This window comes from Vulpes vulpes, chromosome 1 (assembly GCF_048418805.1).
Source record: "Vulpes vulpes isolate BD-2025 chromosome 1, VulVul3, whole genome shotgun sequence".
Lineage (NCBI taxonomy): Eukaryota > Metazoa > Chordata > Mammalia > Carnivora > Canidae > Vulpes > Vulpes vulpes.
Window position 1 is genome coordinate 136962018 of NC_132780.1, and position 24740 is coordinate 136986757.

At 54.7% G+C, this 24740-nt stretch overlaps 1 protein-coding gene across 3 annotated transcripts in view; it reads right to left on the minus strand.

Moving 5' to 3' along the window:
• Positions 1–2769: 2769 nt before the first annotated feature.
• Positions 2770–24740, minus strand: part of KCNK5 (potassium two pore domain channel subfamily K member 5) — a 38804-nt gene continuing 16833 nt past the window's right edge. For 2 of the 3 annotated variants that reach the window (XM_072731560.1, XM_025990855.2), the window contains 4 exons: positions 9144–9255; positions 7825–7991; positions 7383–7551; positions 2770–5458 (listed from right to left, as the gene is read on the minus strand). In XM_072731560.1, the coding sequence (XP_072587661.1) occupies positions 4593–5458; positions 7383–7551; positions 7825–7991; positions 9144–9177 (1236 nt within the window). In that variant the 5' untranslated portion in view covers positions 9178–9255 and the 3' untranslated portion in view covers positions 2770–4592. The remainder of the gene's footprint in view (positions 5459–7382; positions 7552–7824; positions 7992–9143; positions 9256–24740) is intronic. The other variant, XM_072731555.1, reaches the window with a different exon arrangement.

Below are 24740 nucleotides of genomic sequence, written 5' to 3' on the forward strand. Positions count from 1 at the left end.
AAGGGTAGGAAGGACTGTCTCCTCCAGCAGGCTGGGTTTTCTGAGGGAGTCTCCCCCATCAGATCAGGAACTTCTGAAGGGTAAGAATGAGGAACGCGGACGCAAGTCAGTTGCTGCCGTTTGCAAAGGTGAGAAATTCTCCATTGGCCTCAATTTTCTCATTTGTAAAATGGGATTGATTATAACACCTGTTGTGAGGGTAAAGATAAGACCTAAAGATAGAAGAGACAAGATTAAAAGAGCCTTGAGGGATAGGGACAGGATGTCAATACCCAGGACGGACCTTGACAAATAGCCAGAAATGAGGACAAAGGGAGCCTGTCTGTAGGCTCTGTGAGTGCAGGGGGTTTGGTCCATTTTACACACTGTGGTGTTTAAGAGTCTGATACAGAACCAGGCAGCCTGGGTGGCTCAGTGGTTTAGCACCGCCTTTGGCCCAGGGTGTGATCCTGGAGACCGGGGATCGAGTCCCACGTCAGGCTCCCTGCATGGAGCCTGCTTCTCCCTCTGCCTGTGTCTCTGCCTATGTCTCTGCCTCTCTCTGTGTGTGTGTGTCTCTCATGAATAAATAAAATCTTGAAACAAAAAGAGTCTGGTACAGAACCTGCTCCATGGGTGGTGTTCAGTAAGCACCAGTGAACAAATGAATGCGGAGTCCAGGCAGTGCCGGCAGAGAGCAGAGGGCCAGTTCACGACTCGGACAGGAAGGCTTCTGGGAGGAAGCAGAGGAGGGCCAAAGGTTGGAGCTGCTGGGAGTGGGGGACATCATGGACTTCCAGGATTGAACAATGCCCCTGCCTCCCCACCTTGTGAGCCTGAGGGTCTCTTAGTGAGGAAGGATAGTGGGAAGAAAGGCAGGCAGGGACAAGGGGCCTGGGGTACCCTGGGAGGAAACTAGCCTTAAAAGGATTTTACCCCACCCTGGAAGGAGCCTTCACCCTTTCCCACACGATAGGTGGGATGATGACCAAAACCTGATTGGGTGACAGGTGCAGGGAGGGCTCCCAAGGAGCCCATAAAACCCCCTAGACTTAGAAACTCCGTGACAAGCCTCTCGAGTCCCCTCCCTCCTCGGGAGCTGTGTGCCATCACTTTGCTATTGCTCAGGAAGCCTTGCTTCGCTGCCCACCACTGTCCCACCTCTTCCTTCTTCGAAGCTGCATGACCAAGAACTGGGAGGCACTCCGAGAAGAAATCAGGGTCTCACTGATGCAGGTTATGAATCTGGCGTCAACAAGGGGATTTCCCAGTCAGGGTCCTCTCCCCAGGCTCCCCAGCCACCTCCTCCTACCTTCCATGCCTGGCAGCTCAGGACAGTGACCCGTGACATGAGGTCTCAGCAGCCCCCCTCCACCTGCACCTGCCACATGGCACCTGTCCTCTCTGCTCTGGATCCCTCAGCAATGTGGGGCCTCCTGGGCCCCACCCTCTGCTCCAGCTGCTGTCCCACCTTCCTGTTTCTAGACCTTTCACTCAGAAAGCTCCTGACTAATCCTGGCCGCGGTGGCCCAAGACCACACCTCCACCCCAGTCCTGCATTTGTGCTTCTGTTTGCATATGAGGCTGTGCCCTGGCAAGTCAGACCCTCTGAACCTTCCTTCATCTTCTTAGCTGAAAATGGGGCCAAATAACCTGTGGGGATGCTCCGGGGCGTGCTTGTCAAAGGGCTTTGTGAAGTGGTCAAGCGCTAACTAAAGGGAGCATTTAGCGTGATGGGATTGCTACCTTGAGGCTGGACGGAGAATCTTGGACCTGTGGGGTGGTTGCGGGGAAGAAAGGAGAGGGAAGAGGGAGAGAGGTGGAGAGATGTTCTGGCCGAAGTAGGGATGGTATCAAGTAGCTCTAGACTCGGTTGGCATTTTAAACACATAGGACCCTTTGTAAACACACCCGAGCCTTCATGAAAAATGTGGCTCACTCTTGAAACCACGGAACTTTACATTTTTCCCAACAGACTCCAACTTTTAACTAATGTCCTGTGTGGTGTTGGGAGGGGGCCGTGGAACCTTGGAAGAGACCAATCTCAAACCAGTGGAGACCAAGAATCCCGGAGGATCCTCCCTTTAAATTGATGCAGACATGCCCAGCGGGGCCTTGTCAATCCTTCTTTCACATTCCTCCCAGTCCCGGACCCCGCTTCCAACTCAAGCCTGGTCCCGTCCTCAAGTTCTTCTCTGGCCCACCTTCCTGAGACAGAAGCCCTCTCAGGGGATGTCAGCAGCCACAGAAGCACAGGCTGGCTTCCTCCTCCCCACCTGGTGCCTGGGGAACAGACCCAGGAGGGTGGCTGCAGGGGGTTCGAATCCAGGCTTACCACCTGTGGAGATCTCGCCCAAGTCACCTCTCTGTGCCTGGTTTCCTGGCCTGTAAAACAGGCATCTACACCTATGGCAGGCTCTGTTGCAAGATCCAAGGAGCTCCAAGGAGCTCATCTGTGGGGGATGAGCATCAGGCAGGTAGAACAATGAATGCCTGTCAGGTGGCAGTTTGCCTCATCTACCCCCCCCCCCCCCCCCCCCCCGCTCTTCCCTCGCTCCTGACTCCTGCTTCTAGGATCCTTTCCACAAAGCTCCTCCCCACCTGCGTTCAGACCTGTTAACCATCACCTCCTCCAAGCCCATCCTGACCACCTCATCTCAACTGGCCTGCCCCTCCCCCACCTGCTCCCTTTTCTTCCCCTTCTGGACTACCCCAACCCTCCACATGGCCGACCCTCACCCCCTCCTCTGTTCCGTCCACCCCCCACACAGCACACACCAGGAGGACCTGTCCATCTTCAAGGCTTTATTGTAAAAATGTGAAAATAAGTTACATTTGGCATCATTGCCACTAAGTACATACAGTGTGTGAGTCCAGGACAGCCAGCGACACCCTAGCAAGGTGGGGGCAAGAATGAACTCATTAAAACATTCACAGAAAAACAGAAGGCCGCTGCTTCTCACCCAGCTGCCCAGCCAGCACAGCCCTGGGTCACAGGATGAACGCAGGTGTGGACACACACTCCCATCACCGGCTTCACATGTTGGGGGGCAGGGTCTGGCCCTACAGGACTGGGGAGGGGGCTGAGAGGCAGAGAGGGGGTCTGGGTCAAGGGTGATCACTCGCCTCCTGGCCAGCATCAGCCACCTGTGAGGGATGCCTCTTCCCAGCTGTGCTCACTTGCTTCTGGGGGCCTCCACCCCTACATTGCCAGGGGACTCTCCAACAGCATGACCTTGGCTGAGGTCACCAAGAAAGGCCCAACTGAGTGGGGGCAGGAGCACGAACACAGAACATCCCAATCCTTGGGAACCTGCTCTTTCACCTCCTCTCCCCTCTGGCTCTGAAGCCAACTACAGATGCCAGGAATATCAAAATAGCAGTTTATTTAAAAAAACAACGAAACATACAGAGCAGAGAGGGCTGGCCCTAGGGTGCGCATCGCGGAGAACCCAAACTCTGCTGGCCCCTCACCAGTCTGTGTACAGTTTCACATTATCTTTTGCTCCCCCCATCCCTAATCCTTTCTTGAAAAGGAAAACAACAACACCATCTCACACACACACACACACACACACACACACACACACACACACACACACACAGACTAACCGTGGCTGCAGGGAGCAGCTGATTCACATATTTGGCCCCTCCCACTTCTAAGCCAAGAGCACCTCAGCCTCCCCCGCCACGCCACGGGGGCCAGGAGGGCCAGGGAGCCATGAGGTCCTTCTTCTGGGCACAGGAGGAGCCAGAGCTGAGCTTACTGCGGCAGCATCCTGGCTACTGCTACCCCCTCGTCCCACAGAGGGAGAAAGCTTGCATCTGCCATCACTTGGCCAAAGGGTTTCAGAGTCAGGGAACTGGGCTCTGGGTGGGCCTGGTCTGAGCAAAAGCAGGACTAGGACCCTGGGCCAACTCAGAGCTTGCTCGGGGTCCTGATATCAGGAGTGTTTCAGCACCTTACCCAGGATCTTGACCCCTTCCCTTCCCCTGGGCACCTGTTCCCTACTGAGGTTTGCAGTAGGGCCTGACAGGCAGACAAGGTGGGAATGGGGGATGCACATACATGTGCCCCACGCGGCACCCCGCACACCATAGCTATACCTCCTGTAAAGGCAGGGCCCAGGGCTCACAGTGCCCTCCCTCCTTCTCTTTCTGAAATACCTAGCTCTGTGCTGGGCACACAGGAGCCCATAAATACTGGTGAACTCAAATGGCTGAGGCCCCTGAGCCTGAGAGAACCGTGTGACATTTTCAACCGAATGACGTACGAAGACCCATGCAAGTGCAGGCCTCCTTGAGGATCACCTGCCAGCCCATGCAGGTCTCTGAACCATCAGATACATCAGCCATGCTCAGGACAGATGCCTCCCACTGCCAGGGGGCCTATTCAGCCAGAGAACAGAGGCCCTGTCCTGGACACATGCTGCATCTGACCAGTAGCATCTAACTGGAGGGGATGGGAAGGTGAGGAAGGCCCCTGGCCCCCCACTCCCAGTTCCAGGGCTGTCCCCCCCTACACCAGGGGCCAGAGGTCCCAGCCATAGTGGGATGCCCCAGGATGAGGGGAACAGAAGCCATCGAAGGCGGGGTGGGGAGCCGGCCCTGCCTCACGTGCCTCTGGGGCAGTCTGCTTTATTGTACTCGTTCATGAGCTGTTCGTAAGGCAGAGAGAGCTCGGACTCTGTGCTGGTGAAGGTGGACTCGTCTGATGAGGGGAACTCGCCTAGGTTCAGCGGCACCTCAGCTTCGGGCCCTTCCTGGGGCCTCTCCTCCCCAGTCAGATTGTCCTCTATCGAGGACTTGGAGGTCTCTTCGTCTGAGAGCCCTGCCTCCTCATTCGCAAAGGTAATGCTGACGTTCTGGAAGATGAGTGGGTGGTAGTCCTGGGTGTCCCATGGCTCACCCTCCTCGCTGATTCGGTCCAGCTGGTTGATGAACACCTCAGGGGTCGGGGAGCCATCTTTGGGGGGCCCTGCCCCAGCCTCCTCACTGGGAGGCCGTGACACATGGCCTTTGCTCCTCAGCGTCTGAGACACCTCTTCCAAGCTGGGCATCCGGTTTTTGGAGTAAACCACTAGGGGAGATAGGGAACTGGGGAGGGCTGGCAGCCCACCCCCCGGAGGCCCCAGCCCTGGGGCTGCAACCCTCTCCCCAGCCCCGCCCGTCTTCATCGCCTTCTTCCCTATCTGCTTGATGAGGTCATTGTAGGTCTCCTCCTTTTTGGACAAAAAGCTGAAGATGTTGACGTCCTTGGATGCCGTACCACCAGTCATCTGCAGAGCCTTCTTGGAGTGTGGAGAGCTCTCAAAGGACTCCTTTCGCCGCCGCCGCCGCTTCTTGATGGCCTTGTGGACCTCGACGAACATGCTCACCTTCCAGTTGACAAAGAGGGACAGCCAGGCCAGCCCCAGGTAGATCCAGAGCTCCACGAAGTAGCGGTACAGGGCGTGGTAGTTGGCGCTGGGGTTCACACCTGCAGACAGGACAGGGAGCCCTGAGGGTCAGAAGAGGGCCGGCAGCGGCCTGGACACCCATGAAGGCCAAAGCCATGTTCTCTGAGGGCACAGTGTCAGAATGCGGGATGGGACGCACAGTGAAAGAAAGAACTAGAAACCAGCCTGTTCTCTCATCGTAACTGTCCAGTCATTCATGTCCCTATCTCAGTCCCCAACCTGCCAGAGCCTGGTACCTACCCAGAGTCCTCCACTGTCAAAAGTCAAGAGAGTGGTTCCCCAGGGTAATGCAGCCAACACACGGGTCAGGAAATAGCCTTTCAGTTATTCGCTATACCACAGTTAGCTGTTCTGGTGCACCCGGCGGGCGTATACATTATAGTTCAGTTAAAACCAGGATGGAAATTAAGTGACTGAGTGGCTGGCATCTTCACTGCTGGGGATGGACTCACTGGTTTAACATGAATGGGGCTGGTGGTTGGGCCAAGGGTCTGGGTGCACGGGTCCTGGGGAGAACTATTCTTGGAAAGCCCCTGACTTCTCCTTCAGTGGGGTCAGGCTGCCCCCGGACTTCCTGTTCTGCCCTCTTCAGACTGGCTCTTCTCGTGGTCGCAAGGGCTCTGTCCACTCCATATCCTCCTCCTCTGAGGCCAGGCTCCTGACACCTGCTCTAGGGAGTCCTCTGGGGTCACCTTACACAGTTCTGACCAATCTCCTATACTCCAGGATTATGTGATTTCTGGTTTAACTTTACGTTTCTAGGCATACTAATCTGCATTGCATGATTATATATCCTGGCCGCCCCCCACCCCCTTCCAACTGGGATCAACCTGGGAAAGGGACAAGGGGAGGAGGGCTTGCTCCAGAGCGGGGCTCCCACAGGGCAGGGACTATACCACCCATATCAAATTAGAGGTCCCCCAAAGACAGGTGCTGCGCTTGCCTCCGCAGAGAAGAGGTGTTTTTGAGGGATGCTGTGGACCTTGCTCAGAGCCCTTGATGACGGTGTGATGGGTGCGGTGACAACCAGGGCTCATGCTGATGTAGCTGGTCCTACCCACAGCATTCATTTGATTTTCCACCACCCTGTTAGGTTGGTGCTGTGTTTCTCAACTGATTTTACAGATGAGGAAACTGAGGGAGAGCTCTGAGGTCTTGCCGGAGCTGAGAAACTATGATGAAATACACTCCCCCCCTACCCCAGCACAAAGGCTTCTCCTTGCCTGCTCAGGGTCCCTTAAACAATGGCAGGGCTGTGCCTCCGCCTAAATTTATCTCCCAAGCGGGCAGGCCCCGATCTGCCAAGGTCAGTAGAGTATTCAGGCCTCCTTCCTGCTCCCTCAACACTCAGCATTTTGGAGTCTCCCCTTGCAATGAGGCAGAAGGGTAGTGGAGGGAAGAGGGGAGGGAGGCCAGAGAGGCCCCTGGAGCAAAGGTTGGGGTCAGCTGGACAGGGCAGCAGGCACTGAGGGAACAAACAGGGGTCAAGACGATGAAGGGCCAAGATGCAGCACAGGCCACAGGCCGGAGTCCCTGAGAGGCCGGGGCCAAAGAATTTTATCACCTGCCTGGATTAAGAGTGGGAGGGAGCGTCCTGGCTCCGGAGGGTGGGGCAGCTTAGGAGAAGGCCTCTCTTGTCTTTAAACTGCCTGTGGCAAGAGCAAAGTTTCGGACCTGTGAGCCAAGCCTCTAGAACAGCTCCCTGTGCTCGGGTGGCAGATGTGAGGCAGGCAACTCTGTGACAGGAAGGGGGCCCCTGGCTCGGCTCTGGGTAGGTACCAGGCTCAAACCCTGCAGGGGGAAAGAACTACTCCCGGCCCCTAGTGAACCCCAGCCTAGGAGACAGGGGAGGACAGAGGGAGAGGATGCAGGAAAAGCCAGGTGGAGAAACCAGAGAAAGAGAAGGTGGGGGCACAGAGGCAAGGAGACAAGGGAAGGACTTACCGGCCACAAAGTCGCCAAAGCCAATGGTGGAGATAGTGATGAAGGAGTAGTAGAGGCCCTCGATGTAGTCCCACTCCTCAGTCACCATGAACACAAAGGGCGGGATCACCAGGTGGACCAGGACGCCCCACACGATGAAGATGGCTGTGCACGTGATCTGTGCCTGCCGCTGATGGGGGTGAGGGGGCCAAGACCAAGTCAGACCCAAAGCAGAGACTGGGGAATCCAGCACAGGCACCTGGAAGGCCTGGAAAGAGGTTCACCACCCAGGGAAGGGCAAGAAGCACCATACCCAGTCTCACCCAGGGGACGGGGCCCCCTGAAACTGCCCTCCTGTCACTTGCCCTAGCACCTCTGTCCATTCTTGGATCTTTGCCATCCTCCCATCACCCGCCAGGGCCCCCCCAGCACTGCCCAGCACCCAGGATGTACACGGACATACCAGGCTCACGCCTCTCTTGGTGAGGAACTGGCCCAGCCTCTTGGCACGTCCCCCGAAGAACTTGCCCAGGGCACTGATCCATGTCAGGCAGAGCGGCACCCCGAAGAGACCATAGAAGACACAGAAGAGGCGCCCAGCAGGGGTCTTAGGGGCCACGTTGCCATAGCCTGAGGAAGAAGAGAGTGAGGCATGAAGAGCCACAGCAGGGGTGACAGACCCAGACTCAGCACGGCCCCTGCCTCCAAGATGCACCCACACCACGACATTCTCCAAGACCACTTCATACTGATCTAGTATCAGTACTTAAGTGCAATTTCACTTATTACACTATGGTCAGGATCATTTATAGAGTAAGTATGACGGCATGGGCTATGTCTCCTCCATCAGACTGGGAGCCCCGTACCAGACAAAGCCTTCATCATTAGCAAGCCTGCCACTAGTCGATATGGCACCACTGTGCAAGTTACAGTCTTTTCTAGGGAGACACCCCAGAGGCACCCCAGTAGACAGTCTACAAAGATGACCATCCCTAAAAATCCCTTCTCTTCCCGTGGAAGCGTGCCACTGCTCACATCAGGCAGGCATCTAATCCCCTCCCTCAGAATCTGGGCTTCAGTGGCCAGCTTGATCAGAGAATGCAGTACAAGAGATGCCAGATAGGCTAAGTCTAAGAAGCCCTGCAGCTTCTCCCTGGGATGTCCTGAAATGCTCACTTTGGGGATTTTCCCTCTTGGAACCCAGCTCCCATACTGTGAGCTGCCCAAGTCACTGCATGTTCAGCCTCAGCCGTGCTCTCAGCCAACAGCCACGGTCAACTATTAAATGTGTGATGGAAGAAGCCATCCTGGAAGTCTAGCCAGTAGTGCTTTTGGCAGACTCCAGCTTCAGACACAGGACTGCCACTGCCATTACAGACCTCAAGCAAGAACCAACCAGCTGAAGCCAGTTAACCCACAGAACGGCAAAAGATAATAATAGTAAGTAGTGTTTTAAGCCACTAAGTTCTGGAGTCATAGATAACCAGAAGAGACACCCAGACCAGTGAGCAAGCATGGGCTGGGCTGGTGCAGTGAGCAATCTGTTCAACCTCTTGCATGGCTCTGGGTATTGGGCTGTGTTGTTTCTGCTCCAAGACCCCAGGTGAGGACTCCTGGAAAAGTCTCCCAAGCCTGGCCAGTCATGAAGGACTTACTGAATCCCCAGGAAAGTGTTAAAAGAACATAATGCAACTGATGGCCATGGCACCAGAGCTGGACTCATGCAAGGTTCTGTGGCACGAGGGCATGGAAGTGATATCCTGAAGGTCCCAGAAGACTTACCAATGGTAGTGATGACCGTGGCTGCAAAAATCATTGCATTGGGCCAATTCCAGTTGTTGAAGGTCTGATTCCCCGTTATGGCCACGCCCTGTCCTGCAGCATCAGAAACTACCTGGGAGTATGGTAGGGAGACACAAAGTGACAAAGATGATTTATAAGTGACAGCAGTGTGTGCCACTCCATATAAGCATTTTATTTAATCATCACAGTAACAAAGAGGCAGTTACTGTCTCCAATTTATAGATGATGAAACATTATTTATAGAGGACCAGAGACGTTAAGTGATTTGCCCAAGCTCACACAGCTGGTAAGAATACAAACTCAGGCAATCTGTCTTGAAGTCCATTCTCTCACCGAGCTTCTCAAACTTACTAGCACGCACGGCCTCATCTGGAGAGCTCGTTATTTACAGACTGCTGGGCCCCACCTCCAGAGTTTGATTCAGTAGGTCTGGGAAGGGGTCAGAGAAGTTGCATTTCTAACGAGTTTCCAGGTGATGCTGATGCTACTGGGCCAGAGATCACACTTTGAGAACCACTGCACTAGACTATTCTGCCTCAAGGCAACGTGGTTCAGATACATAAGAGGATGCCTATGCCCTACTCCTCCCTAGTCCTCCACAGAAGTGTTCTACTGCAGGACAGACGTGGGAGGGACTCCCATACACCCCTCAGCCCAGCTAAGTGCCTTCTTCCATCTGTCGCCTTTGAAGGCGTACATATATCAGCTGGCTTCCTTTTCCCCATGCTTGGGACTCTTCCCCTACAAACTCCCCCTTCCCTCTATTCTCTGGATCTTTCTCTCTGCCCTGGGCTGAGCGATTTCCAGGTCTAGGCCTGGCCAGATCATCAGATGTGGTGTATACATTTCAGGGTGACTTGAAATCATGTGATCAGTCCCCACTGGGCTCCTGGCAACTCTGGGCAGCAGGTGAGAGGCCACCTGGGGAAATCCACTGGTGGCCTCAGAAGAAGCCTTATCTATTCCAGGAATGCTAATAGCTGCCAAACCTGCTTCAACCTGACAAGAATGGCCTCTACCCTCCCAATCCTTCAGTCCCTCCACCATTCACGCCAACCTGCAGGTGACAGGGCATGGACCCCAGAAGAAGGCTCACAAGCAGGGCCCAGGATTTAACCCAGGAGTTCCAGTTCTGCTCCTAAGGAGGGTCCCAGGGTGGGCCACCCAATCCAGAGACCGGGAAACTCACCCAATTCTCCATAACACTCTAGTCTGGGAATTAAGGGAAGAGAAGAATGAGGGATGGAAGCAAAAGAGCGAGATGGAAAGCCCAGAGTGCTAACCCACCGCGGTGTGCCTTTAGTTTGGCGGGAAGCAAGGGAGGGGTTGGTGCTGTTCTGAAGGAACAAGCAGTTTGGAGGAGCAGCAGGCCTGTGTAAACGGATCTGCAGATTCCATAAAGAATTTTCCATGATGACATGCTCATAGGACAGGCCATCAAAGCACACCACTCACTGTCCTGTCTCCTCGCGATGTTTCCAGAGCATCTCTCTGCAGGCCAGGGAGTGGCACAGCGGAGGGGCAGCAGGCTGCCTGCAGCCCTCCCCTCAGAGAGCCGGCTGTCTAGCTGGCCAGGCCACGTCCACATGACAGCACCTGCACATTTAGATCCTAAGGGGCCTACCCATCTATCTGGAAGGTTTCCTTAAAAAATTAAAACTATGGGGGCTCCTAGGTGGCTCAGTCAGTTAAGTAGCTGCCTTCAGCTCGGGTCATGATCTCAGGGTCCTGGGATGGAGCCCCATGTCGGGCTCCCTACTAAGAAGAGAGCCTGCTTCTCCCTCTCCCTCTGCCACTCCCTCTGCTTGTGCTCTCTTGTGCTCTGTGAAACAAATAAATAAAATCTTTAAAAAAAATAAATGGTAGGCCCTCACCTTGCCTAGAGTGGGAAAGCTGACCTTCCCAATACTAACTTCAGAAAGGCCTTTGTAGTAAGACTTGGTGATTGGTTCAGGCTAACCAGGGGACATCCCTTGAAATAGGATGGAGTACAGACTGTGGTGCCCCCCCTGCCCCCACCGCTCATGCTCTCTCTCAAATAAAAATCTTAAAAAAAAAAACAAAACAAAACCCTAAACCCATGTCTGAAGCAGGAGAATGAGAAGGAGCAGGGAGGGTCCCGTGTCTTCATGTTAAACAGATGGCGATGGCTCCCTTTGGCCCTTTGTCATCTTAGCTACCCCTTGTAGAGCGGAAAGGGTCGAGCACAAGTGCCAGGGCACTTGGCCTCACAGACAGAAAGAGTATTTAAGGGGGAACTGCACCCTGAGCAGAGGATGAGGCATTCGGAGCACCAAATCTGGTCATCCCCGTGGAGTCTCAGGAACACCAAAGCCATCCCTTCTCCTCACACAATCGGGAAGGGGTGGACTCTAGAAACTCGAACCAAAACTCTTACAGATGTCTAAGTGGGGACAGCAGAATGTCTGGCACATTCGAAAGAGGAACTGGTGAGCACTAGAAGCTAGCGCAGGTTCGTCAAGAACAAGTCATGCTCAGCTAAGTGCATCTCCCACTCTAAAGGGGTTGCAAACCCTTGAAGTTGGGCGGAATGCAGTAAATCTAGATTTCAACAAGGCAGCAGAACAGATGGGCTTAAAGATATTCCTGTGGACAAGACAGAGAAATGTAGGGCAGAGCTGGGATTAATTTGGGTCCCTTTAAAGGCAGATAAACCACCAAGAAGTATTGATCTTTATCAAGCTGGCCTGAGGTCTTCACGATCCTGCTAAGAGCCTGGCCCCTTCAATATTTTCATCAACGACACAGAAAAGATGTACAGAGATGGCTGACCAGTCTAATCTGCAAGGGATGCGAAGCTGGGGACAAGGCCAGGATGGGAGGGGAGCCAAAACACGGCAATGGCAGTTGGGAACTCAACATTACTTCCCCTGGGAAAAATGGGCCCGGACTAACAAGCTATGATTATCTTTTAATATTTTCATGTCATACACTTTGGGTTAGAAAAGACCAGGGCAGGATCGAAGGGAGAAGTCCTTGGGTTTCAGCCGTCCACAAACTAACACTAGAAAAGTAAATAAAATCTCAGGCAGTGTCAACACCTTATCTGTTCAGGGCCGGGCCATACATGGAGAGCGCTATTCCACTCTGGGTATTGGATCCCACCCGATATGCTAACTGAGAGGGAGCAGGCGTGGCTTTTTTTTTTTTTTTTTTTGGACAACGGGCTATGTCAGAAAGCACTACTCTTGGCAGTAATCCACTTCTGGTAATAGAAAGTGTTTAGGGCGAGGGCGACCACAGCACATCAGGGATACTGAAGGTGTGACTGGAGACCAGGGTTCTCAGCTGGCTGGTGGTACCCTCTGGAAGAGTTTGGAAATGCTGAGTGGGGAATGTTGTCTGCACCAGACACTGTCACAGGCACCAGGGATGACACTGTGAGAGGAGATCCGTCCCCCCACTCATCTGTTCCAGTGGGTGACAGGGCTGGATGCCACACGCCTCACAAGATGGCCCAACCCACGATGCCAGCACTGTTCCCCCTGAGAGGGAGCCCCCCAAAGGCCATCTGTGCCTTGGGAATCATTTAGTACGTGCTAAGGAGACACCAACCCACGATGCCAGCACTGTTCCCCCTGAGAGGGAGCCCCCCAAAGGCCATCTGTGCCTTGGGAATCATTTAGTACGTGCTAAGGAGACACCAACCCACGATGCCAGCACTGCTCCCCCTGAGAGGGAGCCCCCCAAAGGCCATCTGTGCCTTGGGAATCATTTAGTACGTGCTAAGGAGACACCAACCCGTGCTAAGGAGACACCAACCCTAGTGGCAAAACAGTAACCAAAGAAGAGGGCATTCTGGTTGGGAGCTCTGAGGTAGAAACATTGGGTTTCCTGCCTTTCCCCCTGCCAATGCTATGCCCTCTGGGGCATCGCCTGCAGCCTCCGCCTTCAACCTTGGCTTATCAGGGAACCACTTTCTCCATGACCTCCGTTCTCTCTCCACGGGCATTCAGCAAGGAGTAGGCAAAGGGGGCATTCTGAAGGGTCCCAGCGTCCCCAGGGCTAGAAGCATCACCAGCCCTTCCAACAATCCAGTGGCAGTTCTGCCCATTGGTCAGGTCACGAAACAGACTGAGAGAGGTTAGGTGGCAGTACTGGGCTAGGTTCTAGACTGTCCAGTTGTAAGTCAGCAGGGCTTCCCCCTCCCGCTGGGCATCCCCCAACACCCTCTGCTGTGGTCTCCTCTCTGCTCATGGGCACCAAGAGCTGGCCCGGGGAATCAGCTTGGCTCCATCCCAACGTTGGGGTGGGAAGTAGGATTTGAGCTGCATAACGGTGGATACCCTGTGCGGGGGTGTATATACGCACATTATCTAACCGGCTCTTCCTGTGATCCTGCCAGGTGTCACTCGACAGATAAGGAAACTGAGGCCTGGCGGTGGGGAAGGCAAAAGTCCAGATGTTGGACCTGGGGGCCTGTTCCCACCATGCATAGCTAAAGCTCTGGCAGGGACGACTCTGTGGGTATGTTCTGGTCAGGGTCACTGAGCAGGATGCAGGGGGAGGTCTCCCAGAACAAAGGGCCTGACCCAGGACTGAGGTCATCCCTGGGTTACGGAGTGTGGCATGGGGGAGCCAGGCCAACACCCCATTAGACACGGTGTCCTGTCCCCAGGGTTAGGGAAATAGCTCTCGCAGGAGGAGGCGGCCCCTGTTCACTCACACGATTCTTTAACTTGGCTCCCAAATTCACACAAGACAATATTTTCATTTTCCACGTAAGCCTGGAGAATGATGGGAGAAGGTGATACTGCACACAGCCTGGGCCCAGCTCTTGTTTGGGGAAGGAACAGAGCTCCTGCCTGGGTCACCCTCATGATAAAGTAGCGGAGATTTATCGAGGGCTTTCTACGCACCAAGTGTTGTACTAACACTTTACTTCCTTTAGCTCATTTAACAAGGACAGAATCCTGCTGGGAAGATACTGTAATTTTTTCCATTTTGCAAATGAAAATTTAAGACTTAGAGAGGTTAAGTAAGTAGCCTAAGGTCAGAATGCTAAAAGTGAAGCCAGAAGAGCCTTGACTAGACGTGGTTATCCTGCCTGTCCGTCCCCTACCCCACCCCAAAGGCCACAGGAAAGAGGCCAGTGCATACTTCCACCCTTTTGCACCAGCTGAAAAAACAGTGCCCTAAAACCAGTCCATCCACTCTGACCAGAGCTCAGCATTTCTAGCCAGGCCTCCAGGGAGGTGACATGCCCTTGCCCTGGCTTCAGGCAACCAGCTGCCCTGACCCCACCCTCGTGGGCTCTCACTGTCCCCAAAATACGGTTCCCGGACAGCTCTGTGTCCCCCGGGGATCCGGGATTTCCCAGGCAGAGGCAGCTGCCAGGCCTCCCCTTCCTGGAGACACCCATCATGTGGGCAGTTCCGGAGTTTGGGACATGATGCCCACCTCCAAACATAGGCAGGTGAGGCTGAGGTCAGGCCTCTCCCCTCATCCACCTGGGCAGGGGCAGTGGATACCCAGGGGAGTGGCACTGGAGCTGGGGGTGCAGCCTGGCTGGGGATGACAGCTATCTGGCACCCAGGGACCTACTCTCCACCTTGCCTCCAGCTCCCAGGCAGACATCAGGGATGAACTAAAGAGCTCTTCCCTGCTATGCAGGATGCAGTAGGATGGAGCCCTCTTGATGGCAGCTTCCACTGGACCCACTGGCTGTTGGGGGCATGCAAGCTGAGCGTCCTTTATGGATTTCTGGCCACCTTTCACCCTGAGTTTGTTTCAGCCAAATCACTTGGTGCCTCTAGCCTGGAAGGTGAAATAAGGCTGATGGCCACACAGGCAGGGTGCTTGGCAAGACAGAAAGGGCTTTCATCGTCCCTCTCACCTGGCCCTTCTGGGGCCCCGTCATGAGGTGGGCGGGGACCGCTTATGAATCCTTACTTCATAGATTAGAATATTTGAATAGCAGCTGATTTTTTTTTTTTTTTTTTTTTTAGCAGCTGATTTTGAGCACTTAACTGACGGATACTGACCAAGCGCCTACAGTCACTTAGCTCATCAAATCTTTACAACCCAAAAATGTGGGGGCTGTTACCCCCAATTACAGTTGAGGACACAGAGGCTAAGTAAGTAGCTTAGTCATACAGTAAGTAAGGTCATATAGCTAGTCAGGGGTGGAGCTGGGCAGTGAACCTGGGCAGTCTGGCTCTTAATCCCTGTGCTCTTAGGGATGAGGAGAGGGGGTTGGGCCATGCAGAGTGGTCTTCTCAGCTACAAGGAGTGGAGTCAGATCTCTTGAACACAACTTCCCAAGCAATTGTGAGAGAAATGTCTGGAGAAATGCAGACACCTAGAACATAAGCTCTACGACGGCAGGACTTTTATCTGTTTTCTACTGCTGTATTCCCAGAGTCTAGAACACTGCCTGGGATAGGGGACAGACACTGGAGGATGAGTTGGTCTAGGTCAGAGAGTATACGTTCCTTTTAGTTAAGTTCCTCACCCAAGTAACAAGTATTTGTTGAGCAACTACTGTGTGCCAGGCAGTGTTCTAGGCTCTGGGAATACAGCAGTAGAAAAGACACTGGCACTGAGGGTGGTGGTGGCGGGGAAGGGGTTGCTAGACTTTGAGAGGGGGCAGAGGGAGGCAGATGAAAGCCCCCTCAGGGGGGATCCCTGGGTGGCACAGCGGTTTGGCACCTGCCTTTGGCCCAGGGCGCGATCCTGGAGACCCGGGATCGAATCCCACGTCGGGTTCCTGGTGCATGGAGCCTGCTTCTCCCTGTGTCTCTGCCTCTCTCTCTCTCTGTGACTATCATAAATGAATAAAAATTAAAAAAAAAAAGGGGGGATCCCTGGGTGGCACAGCGGTTTGGCGCCTGCCTTTGGCCCAGGGCGCGATCCTGGAGACCCGGGATCGAATCCCACATCAGGCTCCCGGTGCATGGAGCCTGCTTCTCCCTCTGCCTGTGTCTCTGCCTCTCTCTCTCTCTGTGACTATCATAAAAAAAAAAAAAAAAAAAAAAAAAAAAGCCCCCTCGGTCAAAGCCAAGATGACAAAGTGTGTGGCTGTGGGGCTGGGAAGAGTCCCTGGGGACACTTGAAGGACTGTCTTTTCTGTAGGAAGGGGAGGCAGTCCCTGGACCAAGCAGTCTTGAGGGCAGCAAGTGAGCAGAGAACAGGAAAAGGAATTTAAAAAAAAGTCACCACTGGTAGAAATGCTTTAGTAAGGAGCTGGGCACCTTCCTCACTGAATCCTTACAAGCCCCTGCGTGGCTCAGCCTGAACCCTGCATCTAGGGAGGCTGAGGGCTCCCGTGCCCTCTTCAGGGCAGAGAAGCTCATGGAAACTTGGCACTGGCCTGGCGGTGAATCTAGGGGGTCTCCCAATTGCTAACACCAGGTCTCTGGGTAAATAACATAGGCTTTCAGACTCAGTTTCTCCATCCGCCAAGAGTAGGTCCTGCTCCATCCCTCAGAAGCCCCATCTCTCCTGGTCTCTGCCCCAGGAGGCTCCCAGGACCCTGGCCAGCTTCCCCAATGGCCAGGCAAGACAAGCAGGCTATGAGGGAAACAATGCCACACACTACAGCCCCTGACACTGTGTCTGCCAGGAGGAGCTGAGGCCAGGGTGCTAGCCTGTCTGAACCCTCGTCCCAGCTCCCCATCCGACTGCCCTCAGCTTCACAGTGCCTACCTACCACCTGCTGTGCTCTCTCCCTGCAGGTCCCTGTCTGTCCACACATCCATCTAGTCTAAAAGGAACCCCTCAGAACAGGGAGTTGAGGGTGGGTGTCGAGGCCCTGTAGGGGGTGTTCTGAACAGGACAGACCTGAGTGGAGATTAGTAAACCTATCTTAAGTACTTTCCAAGCAAGTATGTGCAGTTTGAACTTGTTTAGAACAATGTTTTTCACATCCTTTAATCCCTGAACTAATGAACAGATAAAGGGAGGAGGGGAGGACCCCAGAGCCTGTGCCGGGGCTCCCTAGAGCAGTCTGAGAAGTAGGAGTGGGTTTGTCAGGGGCTAGTGGGTACAGCTTGTCTGTCCAGCTGCTGGGTCAGTCCTCCTGGGGCCACTGGCATATCAAAGGTATCTTGGCCAGAAGGTGAGCACCTGTTAACTATCTTACTCCTAAGACCAATTAGAGAGTTGAAGACTGTTGGTTAAACCCTCAGGGATCTCTAGCCTCTCTCTCTCTCTCTCTCTCTCTCTCTCTCCACCACTCAGAGGGACTTCTCCAGCTCTTCCTAACTGAGGCTGGGGGCGGGGCTGCTGGGCTTGTTATCAGATGAGGACACTAAGGCACAGAGACCTTAGATACCACACAGCCATCAAGGCAGGGGCAGTCAGTCCCGGCTGCCCAACCACCAGAGAGCTGAGAGGGACTGCAGTGGCTGGGCTGACCTGGGCAGTGAACAAGCTCCACCAAGGATTCTTTACCCCGGGGTGATGGGTGCACACACCAGGCTCCCAGTTTCCACCTCCCCGTCCGGAGCACCCTCACCGACCTCTCACCTCAGCCCAGGTGACCGGGGTGTGGCTGGGAGGGCAGGTGCGCTTTGTGAGCAAGGGACTGGCGAGGGCCAGGTGGTGCCACCCAGATCCCTGTGCCAGCTGCAGGCCCAGCTCGCCAGGCCCCGTCGCTCCCAGGAAAGGAGCAGGTGTCTGTTGGCAGGTGCAGAACCCAAGGGGGCAGGGCCACACAGTGTCTCGGTTGAGACCAGACTTCAGCTACTGCACCATGGACTTTGTTAACCTCCTTTTTCTTATCTGCACTTGCAGATGTGCTCCAGTGCCTACCCAGAGTAATCGTATAAGGGTTTTCTAAAAGAAGACAGACAAATCGTTGGAGGTATGCTAGGATGGCTGAAGACCCAGGCTCAGCTCCCCTCGGCCAGTCACTTGCCGAGATTCTCCAGAAACCCCTGACCTCTGCCCATTCCCTTCTCTGTGAAATGAGGAGGTTGGCCTAGTGACTTGCTGGGGTCCCCCTGCCTGTACAAGTCCTATTTTTCTCTGCCCAGAACCATGATGTCTAAGCCCAGTTCAGCACTTCCCAAATCCCCAGTCCATAGCACATTCGAGAAAACACATTTTCATTCTCAAGACTCCACTCACTGGCCACCAGCTCCAGCACCTCCTGAGCCCCCAACAATTGAGGTCACCCAGGTCAGGAGTGAACCCTGTTCCTGAATCACACTTCCTTTCTAGTGCCCCCATAGGTCCTACTGCAGGATGGAGAAGGTGCCTCAGTGCATCCACTCCTCTTTGGTCCTTAAAGTAATGTGCCAGTGCTGGTCCGGGCTGCCCTCCCTCAGCCCAGGTGTCTTGGGTGGGGCTGCGTATAAAAAGCACAATCCCCTGCAGTGTTGGTCACACCTACAGAAACCCACGCAACCTCATTAGGCAGGGTAGAAAGTGATCCAACGCCCTCTCCTCCATGCACACCTGAGGGGTCACTCCTACAGTGCCTATCCTGGGGTGCACATAGAGATGGTCTGGGGGGAGCTTGGGAAAGTATTCATGCCTGGGTCCTACCCTCAGGGAATCAGCCAGAAATGGTCTGGGGCATGGAACTCAGATGCTTAAAGCTGCCCCAAGTGACTCTAATGCTATATAGAGCCAATTCAAAGCCACTGCCCTAGACCCAAGTCATCCTCCCTGTTGAAGGAAGACTGGAGTCCAGCCCCACCCCAGTGCAGCAGGCCTTGGAAGCATGGCTGTCCTCCGGTCCACCTTTGGGCTGCCCCTTGCACACCCTCCTGAGGCATCTCTCACCAGCCTTCGCGGACTGCAGAAGCACTGCTAGATCTCATGCTCACTGGGGCAAGTCTGTGCCAGAGGTGAGCACATTTTCAGCAGAAATCTCTGGATTTCCGACTTTCTCAGGCCTCAGAGCCCTGTCTGTACTCAGGATGGACAATAAAAACAAGGCAGGTGACCCTGCCCCCATTGTTCTCTGGCTGGGAGCCCCTCCCATGAGAGCTGAGTCCAGGGACTGGCTGACCTGGGAGGGCTGCAGGTTTGGCTAAAGCAAACAGTGAAGGGCTGGTGGGGTCTGAACTCAGGATGGGACGTCAGCAAGTATTCTCAGGCCCGTGGAAGGCTCAGCAGATGAGTAAGACTGGAAATGCCTGTGTGTATAGGCACAGGGGACCTCTGTGGCCCAGCTTGGGTCTCACAGCACTGCTGCCTAAGAGCTGGCCATGGGAGTAGGAAAGCATTTCTTCCCACCCCAACACAAGATGACCCTCCATAACTATAGTCTCAAATCCACCTCCTGATTCATCTACTTAAGGACTCAAGGCAGATGAGACAACTAATGACAAGAGGGACATCCTTTGGCCACCTGAGCTTCTCTACCCACCAATTCACACCCATAGTCCTGCCGGGGTGACTGTGGCCCGGCCAATGGCCCTGTGCTGCTATTTGTTCCCTTTCTGGGATGCTGTGGCCTGCGGCCTGGGTTCATGACTTGACTCCTTCCATGCCCCCAGAAACCAAATCCTGGGAGTGTCTGACATCTCTCTGCCTTGACAGATGCAGAGAAAACTGTTCAGCCAGGACCCCCACATGGGAGCACGGGGACTCTGGAGCGAGAGGCCCTGCACAGGGTTCAGCTTCTGGCTTGTCCTTCCCAAGCAAGCCAGCAGAACTCTCTGTTGACGGCTCCCTTCCTGGCCTTCCTTGTTAGAGCCCCTAGCCCAAACCCACCCATCATCAGGCACCTCTCATACCTAGAACTCCTCTGGCCCTAACACCATTTAAGACCAAGACACTGTAGGAAAAAGAGGCAAAATGGATATTCCTATTCCCATTCTGTAGCTGAGGAAATCAGAGAGGGCTAATAACACAGAAGTCACACAGCAAGGTGATGACAAAGTGCAGAGCAGAACCAGCCAGAAACCCCTGACTCTCTCTCAGTTGAGGGCCCTTTCTATCAAACAACCAGACCGTCTACCACCCATCCCAGGAAGGGGCTGAGAAATGCCAACCAAAGTGGAGCGGGGAAGGGGACAGGTAACGGGTGGCGAAGAGCTGTGAAAGGGCTGGGCGGACCTAGTCGTGGTATTATTTGGGAGAAGTGTATGCTTAGGCTCCCTGTGCCCAACCCCCAGGCGGGTTCGATTTGCCCCGACCTTGTAGCGGGTGGAAGGAGCAAACATGGGGAAGTCACTATCCACCGTAGGTTTCTAAAAACAGCCCTCGAGCAGGCCACAAACGAGGTCACAGGAACTGCTGACTTGCCATCTCCCCCTCCAGGGCTGATGACCTGAGGGAGATCTAGTTCACCATCAGCCTGGCTGGCTGGCCCACCTCCTGCCAGCTTGCTTCCCATCCTCCAGAGCTCAGGTCTGCATGTTGGCCTGGACTACACACACTGGGAAGGCCAATCCACTTCAAAGTCCTAAATACCATGTTTGGGACCCTCCACGAGCAGCACGGGGACAGACCAAGGAAGGCCTGGGCTTTGAAGCAGACATGCCTGAATTCAAATCCGGGCTCTACCACCATTCACCAGCAGGTCACGTGGGCCATGTCCTCTCCCCCCTCTCGGAGCTTCACTTTCTGCATCTGACAGGTGGAGTACCAAGACTGTCAGGTTCGGGTGCAGATTATGTGAAATCATGCACGGCTCGATGCTGGGCATACAGGTGTGCTTCCAACACAGGTAACAAACAGAAAAGTGAACGTGGGAAGAAGAAGGGGGGTGGGGAGGCCACCTCCATTCTGGGGATGTACACCTGCTGTACGGGGCCTTCAGAGCCCTGGACAAGATAGATGGGCTAGCTGTCAACAGCAGTGCCCTCCTTCCCAGGCACCCCCACCCAGAAGACTGGGGCTTTGGACAATGGTTTATCTCCCCAGACAGACTATGAGCTCTGAAGGCAGCGTTCACTCCTCCCTGACTCCTAGAACAGAATCTGGCGCTAGTAAGTACTCAATATTAATGAGTAACCCAGTCTCCAAGATGTATGCCTTTCACAACCACTCCCTCCAGGGAACCAGGATGGGTGCTGGTGGTGTTTAGGGTGGGTTCTGGCTCCAGGGAAGGAGGTGGGCAGTCCCAGTAGTTTCAGGCAGCCTGGTTTGATGGCTCTGTGTTTCTCTGCCCCACTGCCTTTCCCCCACCTCACCCCACCCCACCTATCTTCAGGGCTAAAGCCCCCACAGGTCCCAGCCCTGGTGAGTCAGCTGCCCTGCAGACTTTGGAACCATCAAGATTTTAGAGGAAGGAGGCAGGAGGGTGGGGAAGGATGAGAGCCCAGGAGGCACGTCAGGGTTGAGGGCCACAGGTCTCTCCTGCGTGGCCCTGCTTTCCCGCTACCCCAGTTGTGGGAGAGGACAATCTGTTCCATGAAGCTCTGAAGCTCTCTGGAGCTCTTGTGGCTGCCTGCCTTGAGCTCCCTTGTTGGAACCCCCAGGACAAGGTTCCCACCACCACGGACAGCCCCCCGAACTCATGCCTCCATGGTACAAAACCTGTCCTGATACCTGCCACCTCCATGCCTCCCGGTCACACTGGTACCCTTGAGAGTAGGCTGTGGCTGACTCGGCCCTTGTCTCCTCTCTCTCCTCTCTGTCTCCTCTCTCGTCTCATCTTGCAGAGCACACCAGACCCAGGGGCCTTGTGAATAGCCCCTCTACTGGCTCCCTCCTCCTCTCCCTCTTGCTTGACCCCATGGCCGGTGGCTCTGGGTAATAAGTAACCACCCACCCTTGAAGCCTGGGGTTCTGATGATAAGGAATTAATAAGCTTACCCATTTATTAGAATTTAAGATGACTAGATGGTTAAACTGTAAACTCCTTCACTAATTAAAAAAAAAAGCGCAGAGGGGTCCTGCGGGGTGGGTGGTATGAATTCTGCATGAGGGGTGGGCAGGTGAGTTTCTCTACTCCTACGGGGTAACCCCCCTGCCCGTTTCTTACACACCACCCATACCCGTGGCACCCAATGTGGGCTCCACTGCCTCCGAGCATGATCCCACCCTACCCCTCTCCACAAAGCCCCCTGGCGGGATCCTCCTGAGGGCCAACCACCTGTCACAAAATCCTTCCTTATTGTCGGGACTTTCAGCTAAATCCCGCCGGCTGCACTCCAAGCCCATTTCCGCCGTTGCAGTCTCCAGCTGGTGACGGACAACAGCTGGCCTCCATCCTCCCTGGAATAAATTGTACCAGAAACTACCGGCAAAGCGGCACAGGCATTTCGGGGTGGATGGTACACCTCCCCCTTGCGGGGAGGGTTGGGGGGTGGGTGACAGCTTCTACCTCCATGGCCCCCAAAGCCCGGGTCAAATCGAGAAGAATGGGTCCGGATCAGAGGCAGGGGTCCAGACCGCAATGCCAGGCGACCGTGAGGATCCCAGGGCCAGATACAAGGAGCACCCCGCCACTCCCCAGACCACCATGGATTTCACACACCAATCGCACCAGCGTCTCTGGCCGCCAAGGCCCCGTTTAGAGATCGCAGAAATGAGACACAAACAGGATCCCCAAAAGGTTGCGTGAAAGGAACGGGAGCCAGGTATACGCAACCAGAGCTGCCCCCCACCCGCTGGCCACTTGCCCCCACTGCCACCCCCACCCTGGCAGGGGCAGACCAGGCACAGCCACCTCGGCCTTTTCCACCTCACAGGGAAGGGACGGTCCCCAGCCCACCTCCTGCCCCCAGCAGACTGGGGCGTGGACGTGACCGAGGTGAAGAAAAACACAGAGCCTTTCTGTGCTGAAGGTATGGAAAAATACAGCCAGGCCCTCCTAGCACAGAGGCTGGCTGAGGTGAGGGGTAGTGTGGGCCCTGGGTAGTGAGGCCCAGGACCAGGGACAGGCCTGGTGACGGGCAATGGAAACGCTCCGGATGGCAGAGCCGGAGAGTCACGCCTGGGGGGACAGCCCCACTGCAAAACCCACGAGGCAGAAAGTGTCAGGACCACGGCTCGCCTTCTCGTTCACAAGGGCTGTGATTTTAAGCAGAAAGCATTTCAAGCCTGCTCCCCGCCTAACGCCCACCCAGGCTCTAGCAGCCCTCAATCTTGTTGGCAGAGTGCAGGAACAGCCAGTGCACAGGCCAGCAGAGGCCAGCTATTCCCCGGCCCGAGAAACCACAATCTCATTTCCTCACGTGTAAAACGGGACTAACACTGCCTCCCTACTGACTCTCAGGGGTATGGATCCAAAAGCTTGATTCATGAGGACGTGACAAGTACGAAGCAGGTACACAGGCAAAGCTAGAGCTGCTCCTAACTTATGAACTTCTGGCTTCTAAACGCCTAGTGTTGTCGGGGTAGGCTTTCTTTCAGACTCCTGAGGCATTGTGTGTGGCCAGGGAAGGCTCAAAGACAGGAAGGTTAAGTGGCACCAGATTTCCAAGTCACCCAGAGGTCAGGCAGGACAGCGAAACCAGCTCCTCCCGTGGCTGCATCCTGTCTCCCCAGCAGAACTCAGTTTCCCACGAAACACTCTACAGGGCAGGCTCGTCCTGAGAGGTCCATTTACCCTCAAGCCTGCTGAAGATGGCTGTCTGTCCTGGGCCACTGAGGGTGAACAAGTGACCCAACAGTGGGCTTCCAGCACACAGCCTCTCCCCTCCCAGGAAAAGGGGTGAGACAAGATGGCAGGATGTGAAGGGGGTTCCCTTCACCCTCACTCCCACCCAGCAGCCCTGGGGTATTCCCTTCTCTGCAGGGGCAAAAGTACAGCTGTGCTGGCCTGCTACGAATACCACATCTGGCTGGGCACCAGCCCCAAGCCCCATGCAGAACCCACCCAGCCAACTTAACCCAAGGAAAGATGGCACCAGAAGCATGGACGACCTTCCTTTGCACTGCACAGCACAAAGCTGGGGCTACTGGTTTGCTAAGCATTTGCTGAGCACAGGCCATATGCCCTGCTGCTGTGAGCCCAATGAGGGAAGTGCAAGACACAGGCCCTGCCTAGGAGGACTCGTGGTCCTAACCAGGGACAGGCAGGCAGACAGAAAGTTACATGATGGTGGACAACAAAACAAAGCAGCGGCCAAATGTCGAGGCCAGGACAAGCACTGGGGCTTGAACCGTGCCCTCATCCAATTCCCAGCAACTGGGCATGACGTAGGACAAGAAGCCCAAACACAGATGGGGAAACGGAGGCTCACAAAACACAAGGGGCTAGGGCAGAGCAAACTCCCAGTCAGATGCTTCCCCCAGCTCTGAAAACTGCCTGCCCTTCCTCCCCAGCCCCACCCTTGGGTTTTCCATCTTTCCTGGCCCGGGCCCCCTACCATGTACCCCAGAAGGAAGCTGGAAACCCCTACAAGTTCCATCAGTCACCCCTACTTCCATTCTTTCCACATTTGAGGTGGAAGATGTGTTCTCAGTTCTCACTGCAAGGGGAAGATGTGCCCAGGTGGCCGCAGATTCACCCAACCGGTGAATCTGAACTACAGGTATAGGCTTTCCTCCCAAGGACCCAGGAAGAGTTGATGCTTCACTCACTGGACACCAGCAGGCTGAGAGAATGGGGTAGAGGCAGGTGATCAAAAGGAACTGAGACCCAAAAACAACAACTGGAGATCCATCCGTGAAACCTGACTCACACGCCATAGCCTGGTCCCACCT